Source organism: Agrilus planipennis, unplaced genomic scaffold (assembly GCF_000699045.2).
Source record: "Agrilus planipennis isolate EAB-ADULT unplaced genomic scaffold, Apla_2.0 scaffold358, whole genome shotgun sequence".
NCBI classification, from domain to species: domain Eukaryota; kingdom Metazoa; phylum Arthropoda; class Insecta; order Coleoptera; family Buprestidae; genus Agrilus; species Agrilus planipennis.
Window position 1 is genome coordinate 125680 of NW_020439235.1, and position 16779 is coordinate 142458.

Genomic DNA, 16779 nt, shown 5'->3' on the forward strand with positions numbered 1-16779 from the left:
CGTTATTGATTGCTTTATTTACTAAATATTAGTAGAAGTATTATGAATCAAAAATGGAATGATTTTAAAAAATAAACTTAACCGTTATAGAAATAATTCTAACTGGCTTTTATTAAAAAAGAATCCTAAACGAACCATGAATTAAGTATTTCTTTTTTTGTAAATTCGATAAAAAGTACGTTTTGGTAAGTTGTTTCCAGTGATTTTGCTTTTTTAGCGATAGTTATGAAATGGACATACGGAAGTGTTATATTGGTTGCATGTATGTACGTCCGTAAAATTTAATTGGCAAGGTTGTTTGAAGTATTAGCTTTTAGGAAATATCCAATTGTTTTTAAATATAGTAAAGTAGATTTGCTGTTTTGTTAAATTACCTATACAATTAATAAAAATATTTAACATCACAAAAACTATTTTTACACATTCTTTTTAATATAAGAAATTAAAAGTGAAACAGCATTTAAAAAAATCGTAAAACGAACATTTATTGACAAGTTAATTAAATTTTGTTGTTCTTGAGGATGACCTTTACAATAAATTTAACATTTCTTTACGCCTTATAATCATATCTATTTATGGCTATAACGTCATTCTAGCTTCGCTGTTCACAGGTAATTTCAAAAATTTGTATGAACCAACGACACCTTCCGAACATCTACGAATTCCTCACCGATCGACATCGGAGCTTACCTTGATTTTGCTTTCGCTGTCCGCAAAGGTGATATTAACGGGCGGTCGGGATAGTTACAAAGCTGAATTGTGCGGTCAAACTTCGCGAGGTTAAAGGACAAATCCGATCGGACAACGGACAACCATGAAACGCAATATTATAGCCGGATTATGTGAAAAAACGACGAAAGCAAGCTACCGAATTTAAATTTCGGTAAAGTGATCCAATTGATAAGGAATTAATATAATGAACAGGTGATCGTGTTTTATATCTGAAGTGAGCGTAGTTAAAAGTTTTTTGTCCGGGGAACATCTGTGATACATTGCTATCTGTTCAGGTCTTTGCGTGGATTTACTAGCTGTTCCGTGTTATTTCGGTAAGAGAACTGATACCTATTTGGTATTATAATTATGGAAAGATGCGATAAATGTTTTAATTATTAATAAAAGATCTTTTGACGATACGCACTGTTTGAAAAATTGTATTTGAAACTAATCCTAAAACAAAATTTCTAATTAACAAATTATTTCTTTTGTCTCAGGTTAGATAGACTATTTGTATTGTATTTTTTTTCTTTATAGTTACTTTGCAAAACTATGGAAAAGTAAAAACTATCTGTTTTAGATAAAGAAGTAACCAAAATTTTACATGATATCTATGGAAATGCGAAAAAAGAAGCAATAAGCCCTAATAAAAAAATTAAAGTTGCACCCATCATGCCAAATCCACAGCAACAGCCCAAGAACAAAATAAATTTTCCAGCAAATATTACTTTATCAACTGCAACCAATGAAGAGCCAAGTGTTTCAGCTCCTGTTAGTCTTCTTGTGGTTCCTGCTGTTACAGTTAATAATAGTGATATTTCTGTTGGTAAGTTGTAGGTGTAATCCTTTTATTACAATACCTACTGTGAGTAGATTTTTTAGCTCTCTCTATTTCTAACTCTTTTTCTCTCTCTCTCTTTTTTTTTGCTAATCGCATTTCTTCCTACTATTTTATNATTACTATAATTAACCGTTGTGAATAGATGACAAATCAAAAGTAAACGGAGACTAAAATACTTAAAAAGATATGGATTTAGAGATTTAACGTAAAATCAGGTTTTGGCAGGGGAAAACTTAGGTTTAGAAGCAGTATCCAAACCTTCCCTTCTTCAATAATGAATGAAGAATCTGAGCTGACCAAGGAGAAGAAATTACTATTCCAAAACCAAATCAAGTTTCGCTCTAAATTGTGGACTTTTTCATAGTTGTTTTTCAAGAAATGACCACAATATAGGACGAAACATCGGTTTGGTTTTTAAGTAATAATAAACGTTTTTACCCTGATCAGGTCAGTTTCTTCAGTTCTAAACTTTTCGTAAACTATTTTTGCTGCAGTGTTTGTTCAAATTTTATTCTGACGAGTCAAAAATTAAAGATAGGGTTACACTTCTTTAATCAAGTACCTGTCTCATGCCTGAACGATTAAAACGGAAAGGTTAAACTTTTAAACCCCTTCTTTGATACTTTTATGGTGATCTGTCTAGAGTTCTGGAATCGCTCTACTCAATGGAGTAACTGAAAAAAGTTATGTACACTTTTCATTTTAGGGTTGGGGGTTTAAAATAGTATATTACGCTTCGTGAGTGTTGCCTTCTCCTATCGAGAGTATGCCATTAAACCAATTAATGCACCGCATTGCAGCTATGACCCTGAGATAGATGCATAATAGTATTAAAACATGGTCTTGGTATGGTACACCCTCTTTCTTCGCGAGACCCGTATAAAATTTTTATCATTCATCATACCCTTCCCGAAAGTATGATTTTTTTCTCATTAGGAAATAATAGTTTACATCAAAAAGACAAAAAAGTGCAACATAACCTTTACTGTTTATTGGGAATGTATTTTACGATAATATCCTCCCCATGGAAACTGCCATCCGCTATCCGAGCCGAAGAATCGAGGTTGAAAATCACACGGAGTATAGTAAAATTCCTTTTTTAATGCGATTTCTCTGCTGAGAGGGAATGTTTTGCTTTCATCTCTGAAATCAGGGAATCATATCGTATACTTTCGGTGAGGAATGTGGTAAAAAGTTATTCGTATACGAGCTACAGTATCCTCTACGGGGAGTTTAGTTACCCTAAAGGGAATGCCATACTTTCTTCTCGAGGTTCGTATAGAACTTTTTATCATATCTACCACTACCTAGAAGGCGGAAGATGGTATAATCTTTTCCTATAGGCAGTAAATTAAAAATCCTACAAGAATTCTTCTAAAATTCTTGTCTTTTCCATTTTTTTGGGTTATTGTAGTCTGCGTTCTTAGTACACCAAATTCCACCTACGTAATGTATGAACTTGTAATGATGGTTCTCAACAGGTTACAAAACCCAAAAATAAAATGAATAACAACATGCGATAGAGCCTGAACGAAGTTTTTACAAAAAAGTGTTTTTATTGAAAAAGTTCGATAACTTAAGTATCCAAACTTTTGGTAAACTGTAATTAATTACCTGTCTATACTTTACGTACCTATATTTAAAAAATCATTAAGGAGCTCGGTAAATTTAACGAAAATTATTTTAAAGTGATGTAAACAGTTATTTCCTAATGTTTAGAAAGCTTATTGTATTGTTATTGTTACTCTAAATGTAGCTATGTTTTTTTCGGTCCAGTTGAACTTGACCATTCCATATTTAGTATCGTTTTTATCGAATTTTGTAACAGGCAGCCATTCTTCGTATATGTTGCAGAACAACACATTGTTGTTGGGTTCGCTACAAGGCTGACTGAGAATCAATTCACACTCTTCTTTACGTGAAAATTTTTACCTTCGCTTCAATGAGTAGTCAATGTTAAAATAATTTGAACACATTACAAAAGTGTTACATTTAGTAATGAAAAATAAATATTTGCGTAAAGGGTAAACCAATATTGCGAGAGTGTATTATCTGGTACATATACGTCGATGAAACCTTGTGGAAATAACACTTTGAGGTAGGTCCGTTACAATGAAATACCTACGTTTGTAATGAACAATGGATATATGTAAGTGAAGCAAAAGCTCTAGATAATGTCGCTGTAATGAAGATGCTGTTCTATTCAAGATTATTTGTCACTATGACCTTTGAGAGACATCATCATCATCATCATAATAGGGCGTTAATCCCAAGACTGGTTATATACGCGCACTTCAACTTTTTCCTATCCTGAGATAATCTTCGCATTTCCCTGAAACTAGAACATCACACATCCTTAACTATTTATGAACAGTAATATGTCTCTAACTAGCCCCTCAAGTCTGAGAAAGTGTCATACCAACCTATCTCGTCTTTTTCTTATTGACTTCCGCATCGCCCTCTGTTCTCCTAGTCTTTCTTATAACTCCTTATTTCTAACTTTCTTTGTCCACGGCATCCTCATCATTCGTTTGTAACACCACTCCAACTAGTGAAATACCTGTCGTTATTGATGATATTCCCCGAGGTAGTGTCCGTCAGGACATCCAAATGGTGACTATATCACCAGGGGCGGCCTTAGTCATTGGAATGTTCCGGGCGGGTAAATTTTTGCGAGGCCCTGGTCTTTGTGGAATTAATTTTAATGATGATACTTGAAAAATTCAAAGTGATTCATAAATAAGTTTACAGTTTTAAAATTGTTTATCGAAAATTAAAAAAAATTTATAAAGACAAAGATAGCAAATTTGCGGCTTCTTTTAAGACTATTAAGAAATTTAAATAAACATTAGTAGTATGTACTATTACTACCTAACATTTTTCTAATTACATTGTTACGCGAATGTGCGAGGCCCCGGGCGGTTGCCCTGTTCGCCACCCCCAAAGGCCGCCCCTGTATATCACATAGAACGGACTCCATTATTTGAGCTTCTTTCGGTTAGTTATACTCAGTATATCATAATGTGGTAGTTTGCAGTTGTCTTCCACATCGCAGTGTCGTGTATTAGAATGCCATGCTGATCTTCGGCATGATCTCTGCCATCCTAGATATTGAGACTTGTCTTACAATTAGTCTGGTTTCGTATTTAGACCCCCCCCCTTCCTCAATTATCTTTGAATTTATGGCCAGGCTTCCGAAATCATCCAAGCTCGCAAGTCGATTCAGTTCTGTGCAGGAACTTCGTCAAGGTTCAAGTCCTATCGGATCGGATGGTTTATTAAAAAATGGTAATGGTCTTCAAGTGTCAAAACGTAAACGATATCAAATTAAAAGGTTTATTGAGAAATCGGTTATAAGAAAAAGATAGTTTAGAAGCTTCATACATTTAAAAAAAATATTAGTCGTGCACATGGCCTATAACTATTTGTACGTATATATACATATCAAGCTAGCATTGCAAACTTGTATGCTTTCTTCATTTCTAAAGTGCACTATAATTTGTCGCTAATTTGTTACCAAATCCAAAAATTTGTCGCTGCAGCTAATTACTAGAAAATATATAGGCAATAGACGAAATGCTAACCTAACATTAATAAATTGACACCACACACTGCATATAGCGTATCTCGAAATAAAAATGGCATAGAAAAATACTACCTAAGTAAGTGTTAATCATCATTTGCGGATAATTTGTCGCCGATCCCTGAAAGACGGTATACTTTTACCGATTTTGTCGGTATTCTTTCTTCCACTTGTCCAGCGAAACCTTCTGGCGAGCCACCACGCTGGCATTTACACATGGCGAATCTAGATGTATCTAAATAAAAATGGTGTAAAGAACTACTGTGAAGGCTGTAATTTTAGTTAATTTGTCGTTGAAAGACGGCATTTCACCCCTGTTGACGCGAAAACATTCTCGAGTTGATCAGCGAAAAACGATTAAGAACTACTAAATAGTTGACACTAACACAGCGTATCTCGATATGAAAATATTGTAGAAAAATACTGTAAAATGTAGTGAAAAAAGATGTCTTGGGTTTGCAGACTTGATCTTGGTCTTGTGAAAATACAAGATCACGGCCAATAATAATTAAAAAAAAAAGTGTTAGATTAAATCGAGGCTCTATCGACAAGACCAAGACTAAAAGTATTTGGGCAAGACCAAGATTAATTTATTATTTATTGCATTTAAATATTTTCAAAACTTGAAAAATTTGTCTATACTCATGTCCTTTATAATCAGTTTCAACTAGTGTTGCCCAAACGCAAGAACAAGACGAGACTTAGCCAGTCTTGGTCTTGGTCTTGCGCCAATACACCTGGTCTTGGTCTTGGTCTTGGTCTTGCGCTCCCAGTCTTGGTCTTGGTCTTGGTCTTGCAGCAAGAGTCTTGCAAGTCTTGCAATTACCTATTAGTCTATTACTATTTATTAAAGTTTACTTTAAATCCTAGAAAAACGTATTAGAATTGGAACATTGTGAGCTTGAATGAATATAGCCATAGTAAAGATCAAGCAGATTAATAAATAACTGAAGATTTGATAAGAAATTCGAAAAATCAACTGACCTATATGTCGTTTTCCATGGAAGTAACTGTTTCTTAATAAACATTTATGATCCTTGCTTTCTACCGCGCCGCCTCGCCACGTGCCGGCTCTATGATAAGGATGCCGCCGCAAATCAAACAATAATATAAAGCGTGTAAAAAAATTCGAAATTATTTTGCATGAGTATACCTACACCCTATGGCGGCAATCAAATAGTGTCAAATGTTATGATTTCGGCGTGGCGGCAACGATTGTTTTAGATTTCAAAAGAAGCCGCCGGCGCGTGTATCATAACCATGTACTTCCGAAAAGCGGCAAATTTCTTTGAGAAGTAAGTACAAAACCTTTGATGCCGCATTATCAAAGTGCCGATGGTTAAAACATAACTATGCATGCACTCAGTTTGATTTTAATAATTTTTTTATTCGCTATGTTTATGGTATTAGTCGTAATGCGCATAGGTCCAGTTTTTCATATTCTTTGATACAGTTTTTTGCGTCTCATAGAATTCCTAAGCGTACCTACCTATACACCGAACTGTTACACCTAACTACTCAGTGAAATAGCGCTAAGTCCTAGCTGCAAGACGCAAGAGTCTTGCAGGCTATGTCTTGTTCTTGCTCAAGTCTTGCACGGTCAGTCTTGGTCTTGGTCTTGCTAAAAATACGCGGTCTTGTTCTTGGTCTTGGTCTTGCAAAAACGCAAGAACAAGACCAAGACTGCAAGACCAAGACTGAATTTGGGCAACACTAGTTTCAACTAATGTCTAGTTCTTAAACTATACTTAGCACTTTGTTGTTGAAAACACACAAACAATAAAAAAAGTCTTCCAACTGGATGGAGTAAAGATATGTAACAGGAAAATAAAGAACCGAATGCACCTAAGTACTTGCTTTGCATTGCATAAGAAAGTCTGTTAAACAATTAACTTGTTATTTAATGGAGCATGCAAACTACGGGTAACAAACATTTTCTTCCAGTTGAATCATAAATTAACTTAAAAAATTGTTGCTGTAGATTAGAAGGCAATCTGCAAGGAAAGCGAAAGTTTTTATTAGCTATTCCAATTTCAAAGTTATAACAGATGGTAGCTTGTTGAGAAAAACAGTTTATTATGTAACAATTGTCAGCAACTTACTTGCGATAAATTGTTTTCGGCATTCAGTTCGTGTTATCCTTGCATCGGTATTGGAAGATGGCTTATCATGCTTACTGCAAGTGTTTATTAAGGACTTTAATTCACGTTACTAATTGTAAAAGATATGCAAGTGTAATCTTTTGTAAAATATTTGTAGATTTTATATCTCGAAAGAAAAGGCAAAAAGTTTACTTATTACAGGATTTAATATTATCTCAGCATTTTGTAAGAGGGGCAATAATAATTTTGCAAAGATTTTTAAGGGAAGGGAAAAAATCTGAACAATACTTTATGCGAATCACATTACGATTTTCGCTGATGTCTACACAGTATACACCATGTGATCTTGAAAGAGATGATTGGAGCTTTGGAATTATTAATACGACGAAGTTTATGGTACTTGGTAAGGTTAAAGGTATAACGAGAAGAGAAAAAAAGGATAAAATTTACAAAGGAAAAATAATAGAAAAGGTGAAAAAATACAGTAATTTAGGATACAAAATACGAGGTCTGGCTATTAAGTGATGAGACTGCGCACACAGAAGGCGTCCTAGAGGGGGAAGGAGGGAAACGATTGCAGCGTTGGATAGTTGGAAGTGCCTTCTATTCCAGTACGAAAACATGTTTTTGTCGCTGTTGTAGTATTTTTTCTATAGACGTTAGAAACGAACGTGTTGTCTATCTCGTCACGTGTTTTCGTATGGTATAAAAGGTTTTTTTGAAGGTCGAGAGAGCATCAAAAATGACCAATAGGTCAACCAGTATCTGTGCGTCCACAAACAGTGACCAAAATCAATGAAATTGTGCGCGCTACGCGGAGATCCTCGTATGTGCATCTGGATGATTGCCGAGATTATAAACGCGGATAAAGAAACGGTCAGTAAAATTTTACATGATGAATTGAATATGAAGAAAGTCTGTGCGAAGTTAGTCCCAAAAAATTTGACCCCTGACCAAAAGATCGTCCGTCAACAGATCTGCTCAGATTTTTTTGAGAGGTTAGATGGAAAACATCATCACTTATGATGAAACCTGAATATTCCAATACGGTGTGAAAACTAAGCGACAATCCATATACTGGAAAACTGCTGCAAGAATGAAAAAAGGAAGGATGTCGAAATCAAAATTTAAAGCTATGCTTATCGTTTTCTCGACAGCAACGGCGTCGTGATGATTGAATGGGTTCATAAAGCCAAACTGTAAACCAAACTTGCTATTTGAAAGTTTTGACGATACCGAGAGCGAGTTCGTAGGAAACGGCTGGAGTTGTGGAAAAACAAGTCATAGATCTTACACCAGCACAACGTACTTGCCCATTTAGCTACTAGAGGCATTCCACTGCTCGAACACGCGCCGTACTCGTCTGATTTACCACCCTGTGACTTCTTATTGTTTCCAAAGGTATAGACTGCCTCAAAAGGAACCCCGCTTCGATTCGACGGAAGATGCTCCTTTAAAAGAAGACTCCCAATATTGTTTTGACCAGTGGAAAAAACGATTTAAACGGTGTATGGTGAGGGGAGAGGAGGACATTGAATCCCCCTCAATGTCCTCCCCCAAATTCCATTGTAGATTAATTTTTAAAATAAAACTCTTTTTCGTAAGCAGTCTCGTTTTTTAATAGCCGGGCTTCGTAGATGTTCAGATAGCGTAGGTGATAGAAGAAGGGAAATTTGGAGGATTTTAGAAATTGGAACCAAAAATAAGTACGAGAAGGAAAAAGAGGAGGTATTAAGGGAATTATTAAATTAGGAGCAGATAATTCCGCCCATCATTCATACGAATTTATTTCAAAAATGGCGCGGTGAACTTATTTTTGAATAAATTATGCAGAGCACAACATCAGTACAATTCAGGAACAATTATTTTTTTTATCAAAACTGGCGGGTCAAGTCATTAGACATTAAATGTTAGCGTTTAAACGCGTTTAGGTAGGTGCTATGATTGATGATTTATTATTTAAAAAGAAAACAATAACTTTTCGTGAAAATTATCTGAAAGTAAAGAAGAAGAAAAATTTAAATTGAATGTATAGTGGTTACAAGAACGAACGTTTTAAAATTCCTACACACTTTCTTTCTAGGTAGTGAAATCTTTACAAACAAACGAAACGGTGGCGGTGACCTTTGAATGAGATTTACTTTAACAACTTCAATAACGATTAATTGTGTAATTGGTTTTGTGTGCGTTTGTTCTGATTCTGATAAATTATGTGGCCATTTAACGCCATTTTAAATTATAGCCAACACCCCTGTTTACGCCAGCAACAATATTGATTGGAAATGTTCATTAAACGAATTAGCTAACCAAGAGAAAGTTATTATTGTTCTTATTTGTTTCCTTGATTTGGTTTTATTTTAACATAAATAATAACAGAATTGTAAATGTCAAAGTATAGGCAGTATATCGCCATCTATACATATATATTTGCTACTGACTTTAGTATATAGGGCCTTACGGAGTTATCTAAAGTCTGGTGGAGGAATAATGTATGAATTAATGCAGAGTTTAGAGACTGCATTGATGTAAATAAAAGTTTGGCTTTGACTAGTAATTCGGGATTAATTGATATAGCTTACGCTTTTCCCACCTAGCCGTCTTGAATTATACATAAGTATAGACTATACCATCTACTGAAGCGGCGAAACAGTGAGACGTGATAATATCATTAAGTTCTGCGTGCTGATGAGAGCCAATCAGCTCGAAAACGTGATCCACGTCTGTGAATTTCGATAAATTAATGATTAAGAACGTAATGTACTTGAATTTATAAATTATACCACTGCTACATTTATTATAAACAATTATGGCATACTCATTGTAGCATTCGTGGTTCAGTGTTCCTATTGTTTCTAATTAATTTCTTATTGTTTAAAAATCAAGGGTAAAACAGATATTTTCTCATATAAATATAAAATGTACAACTTACGTACAAAAAGCTGAAAAGGATACACCTAATTCTCATAATCTGTGGTCAAAGTAGAACGTGTCATAGTAAGTAACTATACGTAGGTACATTACATCGATTTTATAGTCTTAACAAGAAGATAAAAGAGAAAGACAAAACGGAATCTTTACAAACTTTTCCTTTACATAAATTCTTAGCACGTAGAAAATCATTAGTCCACTAAATAAGTGAAAATAATGGCAAACTACTTATGCGGTCATGTAAATAAAATGTGGTTAAATACTTACGGCATTCATCGTAGTTCCTTCAGCCTACATTCTTGTACAAAGCCGGAGGGTAGGGCGGAAGGTTACTTCCAGTCTCCTTTTAGGAATCGTGAAAATGGATAGGGGTTGTTGAGGAGAGGAAGATGAGATGGACGAAATGAAAAGAGAAGAAAAGTGAGGAACATTACTGTCCCCGCATTTGTCTAAATAATCCAAGAAAACCACATAAAAATTTGTATTAGGATTGGCTGACCTGGAATCGAATGCTAAGCAATAGTCTAACCCTAACCATTTGGGCACGTTACTCGGTGTCCTATCTTGATCCAGTCCTTGGTGTTTTATAGTTGCCATGGTCTTATAATGAAAAGGCTTTGTCTTTATGAACAAGGAGATTTTTAGAAAAAATTTGTTAGGGTTAATTCACTTTAATTTATCTTTGTGATTTAACAATCTACTTATCCTTAACTGAAAAGTGTGAAAGTAATTTTACCTAGGGGAAACATAAGGGAAAGTTATTCTCTTGTAAAATACGTGACTATAACTTAAAAAATCTTTTGTCAAAATTATAACTATTACCATTAGATTAACATTTACCATTTCTACTTCGGAAACGAGGAACTTGATTTGAATTGATAATATTTCCATTTCAGTTAACAAACGAGGCAAAAAATCATCACCAAAACAACTAAAACAACAAAATTCATTGTCCTTATAAGGACTTCTATTATTAAATACACTGGTTAAGTAGTAAGAGATACAGTTATCAATTAAATTTTTGATAACACTCGACATATATTCCTATACTTTGTTTATATTGTATGTATAAATAAATTTTGTGCATTCTTTCTCAAGAATTTTTTTCAACCTGAATTGCAGTATTATCGATATAATATCAAAATTAAAATAATTCGAAGTGGTCTGTATTATTTCATTCGATTAAGCTAACGTGCCTATCACGTTGAGGTTGGCTACGCCGGGATTCGTTTTCAGCAAGTAGATATCCACACAAGTGGACCTTGTTGAAGCATACGTAATCCTAAAATGTAGCATCGTGCTACAGATGGCGTTTATTGCGCCATTTGTAGTATTTTCTAAAACGCACTGTTAAGACAGCAGGTAAAAGTTGGTCTGTGTTCTGTCGGGCTGCCTGCGCCGCGCTGATGAGATCCAAAAAGATCGAAATCGCGATCCGCGTCTGGCAGTTTCGACAGAATACAGACCACTTCGAATTATTTTATTCGATTATGGTAACGTGCCTATCACGTTGAGGTTAGCTACGCCGGGATTCGTTTCAGCAAGTAGATATCCACACAAGTGCACCTCGTTGGAGCATACGTAATCCTAAAATGTAGCATCGTGCTACAGATGGCGTTTACTGCGCCATTTGTAGTATTTTCTAATATCAAAATTGTTTTCAAAAACATGAAAACAGAGACAAAGCAGTGGTGTAGCGTGAATTTCTGCCATATGGGACGGTGTCTTTTGCGGCCCTTGATGACCTATGACCTTAACCTAGTTGAACATAATTGATTCTTTTATTCGATTGACTAGGATCGTAAGGAACGGTAGGTAGTGTTGTAGTAGTCTTATCCTTTCTTAAAACTGGCTTAGGCTAGGTTGAGATTGGGTTAGGTTAGGTTAGGGTGACAATCAATGAACATTTCGATTTGCAAGTTGAAATTTAAAAAAAAATATATATATGTTTGACCCTTCTAGACCTTCATAATGAAGTGTAATTGTTCGTAAAAGAGAATTCGAATAAAATCGGTGCACTTCCGCCCAACTGGTAATACGAGGGTGGATTGATAAGTTTCCGGCCTGACCAAGAAAAACAAGGTTTTTAAAAATTTTTTTTTTTTATTTCTCAACATAATCTCCTCCAAGGCTGATACATTTCTCATAGCGGTGTTCCAGTCTATTAATGCCATCTCTATAGACTGATTCGTCAAGCTCCTCAAAATAACCATTTACAGCTTCGATTACTTCTTCATTGTCCGCAAATCTCTTACCGCCAAGCCATTTTTTGAGATTAGGGAACAGAAAATAGTCACTCGGGGCTAGGTCTGGAGAGTAAGGAGGGTGCGGCATCAATTCAAACTTTAGATCGTTGATTTTAGCCGTCGCAACGATTGACGTGTGCGCTGGTGCGTTATCGTGATGAAACAAGATTTTTTTCTTCGCCAGATGAGGTCGTTTAATTTTCACCTCGTGGCTCAAACGTTGCAATAAGTCTGCGTAGTATTGACCAGTGATAGTATTACCCTTTGCAAGGTAATCAATGTATATAATACCTCTTGCATCCCAAAAAACAGTAGCCATAACCTTGTTCGCCGAAAAAATTGTTTTTGCCTTCTTTGGAGTTGGTTCCCCTGGTCCAATCCACTGTTTAGACTGTTCTTTGGTTTCAGGAGTGTAGTGGTGGACCCACGTTTCGTCAACGGTTACGAATCGACGCAAAAATTCGCTTGGATTACGCTTATACAATGACAAATTTGCGGTAGAAATGTTTTTTCGAATCAATTTTTGGTCGACTGTTAGCAAACGCGGCACCCATCTTGCACAGAGCTTTTCCATATGCAAATGTTGGTGCAAAATATGTTGCACACGTTCATATGACATCTTACAGGTCTCAGCTATCTCACGCACTTTCAATCTGCGGTCTCCCAGCACTATTTGATGAATTTTTTCGATCATATCTGGAGTTGTGACCTCAACGGGGCGTCCTGAGCGAGGCCCATCAGAGGTGCTCACACGACCCTTTTTAAACTCGGAAACCCACTGCTTAACGGTTGAATATGACGGGGAGGATGTCCCCAGTGTTGAGTCCATCTCTTTTTTAATTTCCTTCGGCGTTAACCCCTTCAAATAAAAGTATTTGATGACAGCACGATTTTCCTGCTTTTCCATTTTTACGAAAACCACAGAGGCGTCTTGTTCAGCGTGCTGTCAAACCTACACTAGCAAGGAGATCGGGCTGAAACTATAGCTACAAGCTATCCAAGGATGGTACTATAGAATGTCACCTCAAGGTAGGCCTAGTGGCGTCATCTCTTGGTTAGGCCGGAAACTTATCAATCCACCCTCGTAGAAACACATTCCTGATAAATTGTTTGTGCATATCGACAACCAGACATCAGACGTTACAGTCATTACCTACAGGTGACATTTTTGCAGTGAGCAGAAATAATAAAAAGTAATTATATGTCTCCGTTCGCAAGGTTGTGGTTGTTGAATGAGTTTCGTGACCTAGATAGCACCATAATAACCACTTTCTATTTCTTTCAGAAACAATGTGTCCAACCCGCCCAGTCGCCGTCCCGTTGCTGTTGTTTTTCACCGTTTTGCAGGTAAGATATGAGCCAGATGCTGTGAATATGATATTCACATTTGCATGCATACTTCTTATACGTCCTTCTTATGGTAGCTAATACCAGGACTTATCAGAAAGTAAAATTGTCACTGTTTTATGATAGCTCAATGCTCTTCGACAAATATACCAGTCAAAATTTCCCATGATTAAATATCCCAATATCAATATTTTTATCTCATTTTGATAAATACGAAATACCCTCGCCGGGAATCGAACCCGGGATCTCTTAAACTCAGGATGACATGTTGGGTGTCCAAACTATATTATTATTATTACCCTCCGGTTTTCTCAATTTCTAGTTAACTTTAAACAATTGAAGATAGGCTGAAGTCAAAGAACCTCACTCACATCTTTCGGGGTACTCTGAAATATTATCGGTGATTATTAATAACTCCGCTTCTAATTTAACCCTTGCACGGTCAGTCTTGGTCTTGGTCTTGCTAAAAATACGCGGTCTTGTTCTTGGTCTTGGTCTTGCAAAAACGCAAGAACAAGACCAAGACTGCAAGACCAAGACTGNTTCTAGTTAACTTTAAACAATTGAAGATAGGCTGAAGTCAAAGAACCTCACTCACATCTTTCGGGGTACTCTGAAATATTATCGGTGATTATTAATAACTCCGCTTCTAATTTAACCTATTGTGTTATCTGGAAAGGGGGATATGGGATATGATATCAAGTATTACTGATTTTCGTTATAGTCCAAAGAATAACGGTTTTTGACTTCGAATTCTTTAGGGTAAGGCCGATTGAGGTAATGTTTGGACAGTGTAAGTATGTGTCATGTGTGCTTTAACCCTAGGGGTGGATACTAAACCTTCTAAAAGGTCAAAGTTGGTTCCCTCAAAATAACTGCATAAATCGACAGGGGGATGAATTGCAAGCAAAAAATTTTGAAAATTAGTAAGCTTAATTACCAATTTTCGTTAAAATTGGTGCTGCCCGAAAGAATTCACAGGTAATTCCACATTCTTTTCGTTGTCCACTGAACATTAAATCCACAGTGGGGTTTTATTTTCTTATTTTTATTTCTCATTCTTATGCTAGGCAAAATAAATTGGGCGAAATTTAGTAACAGTTATTGCAGTAATTTCTGTTTGTTTTTTTCTAAAGGTTATTATTTGATACTTCCTCGTATTATAGGCCTGGTAATTTCTGTATCGGTCCGTTTTACTTTCACTTCACTATGGTGTATGAGTTTGTATAGAAAGGGACAGCGCCTTTGTTGTTTACACAACGCTTTTTCTTCAATTTTTCCTCGGGGGATGAACAAAAAAACTTAATCTGTCTGTTGTATTTACACGCATGCACGTGTGCATGCATTTATTGTAGCGTAAATGTTTGGGTATCATGTTAATATGGAAAGAAAGGAAGTGAATGTACGGAAGCAATAAACTTATTTAGATTTCGTCCAAATAATATCACCTTACAGTAAAAACGGAAAAGGAACTACGGTTTTGACGGATTTTCTCAGAGGTGTTATATAGGATTAATTCTTAATGACTATTTAAAATTTGGCTTAGTCATAAATTGTTTATTAATATACATATACTTGGTACGGAAAAAAATACGTCCAAATATGGTTTAAAAAATTTTTTTCTGCAATATAAACTGGGTATTCCTATTTATAAAAAGTACTAGTTAAGTATCACAGGGCCTCACGGGAATACCGGACTCAACATTGCTATTATAAATTAAAACGGACCACTATCGACGAAGTGAACATCTGCTCATCAAAACTTTTGTTTTCGACATTTTTCTTTTATTTCGAGTTGTAGTTTTAGTTTTTTTATATTATTATTTCATCTGTATGTAGTTGAAATTTCTTCGTTCTTTTGTTTTTCTTAGGTTTCTCGTCTAATTTTCTTTTAGGCGCACATTTGTTCTTAGTCTCTGTTAGCTTTTTTCTTGTCTTCTGTAACCTTTTCGCGAAATTTCTTTTAATCTTTTTCTTTCGTGATTCTGCTTATTATTTTCTTTTTATATGGTTAAATCAAGTTATTCTTGATTCTCTTTTACTGATTTTAGTTTTTAAATGTAGCACTTCAGGAAACAATTGTTTCGGACTTAGAGAGAGAGACCAGCAAGTAAATAGGTATTCATGAAATCAATCTGACTAACTTCAATGTCACTGCTTTCTATGGAAACGTAGATAATCCTTGTCCTTTTCTTATTAATTCACTAAATCGTATAATTATCTGAAATGCCAACATGTCCCATGTTAGTACTTCATTTACAGTGATTGGTACAAGGTAATCAATTGGTATAACTATTTGCTGAGATTGATGTTGATTTTAACAACTATTAGGTCAATTTCTTCTATGAAAGTATAATCTGAATCACAATCTTCATCGTCATTATTTAGCATCATTCATGGCGAATGAGGGAATTGGTAGAATGAATCTGAGCAGTTGTTAATTGATCATCCTGATCTGAAATGAAATCATGATATTAAAAACAGTTCCGTCTAATGGGCAAATTCCAGTTGTACGAAACCCATTGATGGTCAATTCAGCAAGTTGAGTTATGTTATATCGTGGTATGCTGCAGCTTGAGTCTTTTTTCGTACCCACTGGTGAGCTTCTTCAGCAAAATATTTTTTTCGATCAAGTGGCTGCATATTGTGACGTAAACGTGGAGGCAGTGATAAAAGTTGGGCACGGCTGGTACGTGCCTACTCAAGAAGTCGATAAGTTCATATCACGGATAGGACTTGCATGACCATCTAAAAGGGCAGGAGAAACAGCAGAAGGCTTTACTTGTGTAAGAAGTGTTTCAAGTTAAACTATTTTGTAAAAAGATTAGTTCCAATTGAGCCTGATAAGTGACAGGCGTGATTTTCTTCACATGGTACTTTTGAATACATTTCAGTCGACATCTATTTGTCTTTCACGCTTCTTCTTAGCGGCGTTTTTGAATGTACAAGTGCCTGTCTCGTAGGATAATGGTAATAACTTATTCTTACCTTCTTTTAATAAATCATGAAAAATGTGGA

General features: G+C 35.5%; 1 protein-coding gene across 1 annotated transcript in view; it reads left to right on the forward strand.

The window, feature by feature from the left end:
• Window positions 1-692: 692 nt before the first annotated feature.
• The window catches only part of LOC108742512, a gene marked incomplete at its 3' end in the record, with an annotated part of 29284 nt that continues 13197 nt past the window's right edge, over window positions 693-16779 (forward strand). Inside the window, exons 1-2 of the mRNA XM_018477751.1 lie at window positions 693-1046; window positions 13700-13761. Coding sequence (XP_018333253.1) covers window positions 13705-13761 — 57 coding nt within the window. The remainder of the gene's footprint in view (window positions 1047-13699; window positions 13762-16779) is intronic.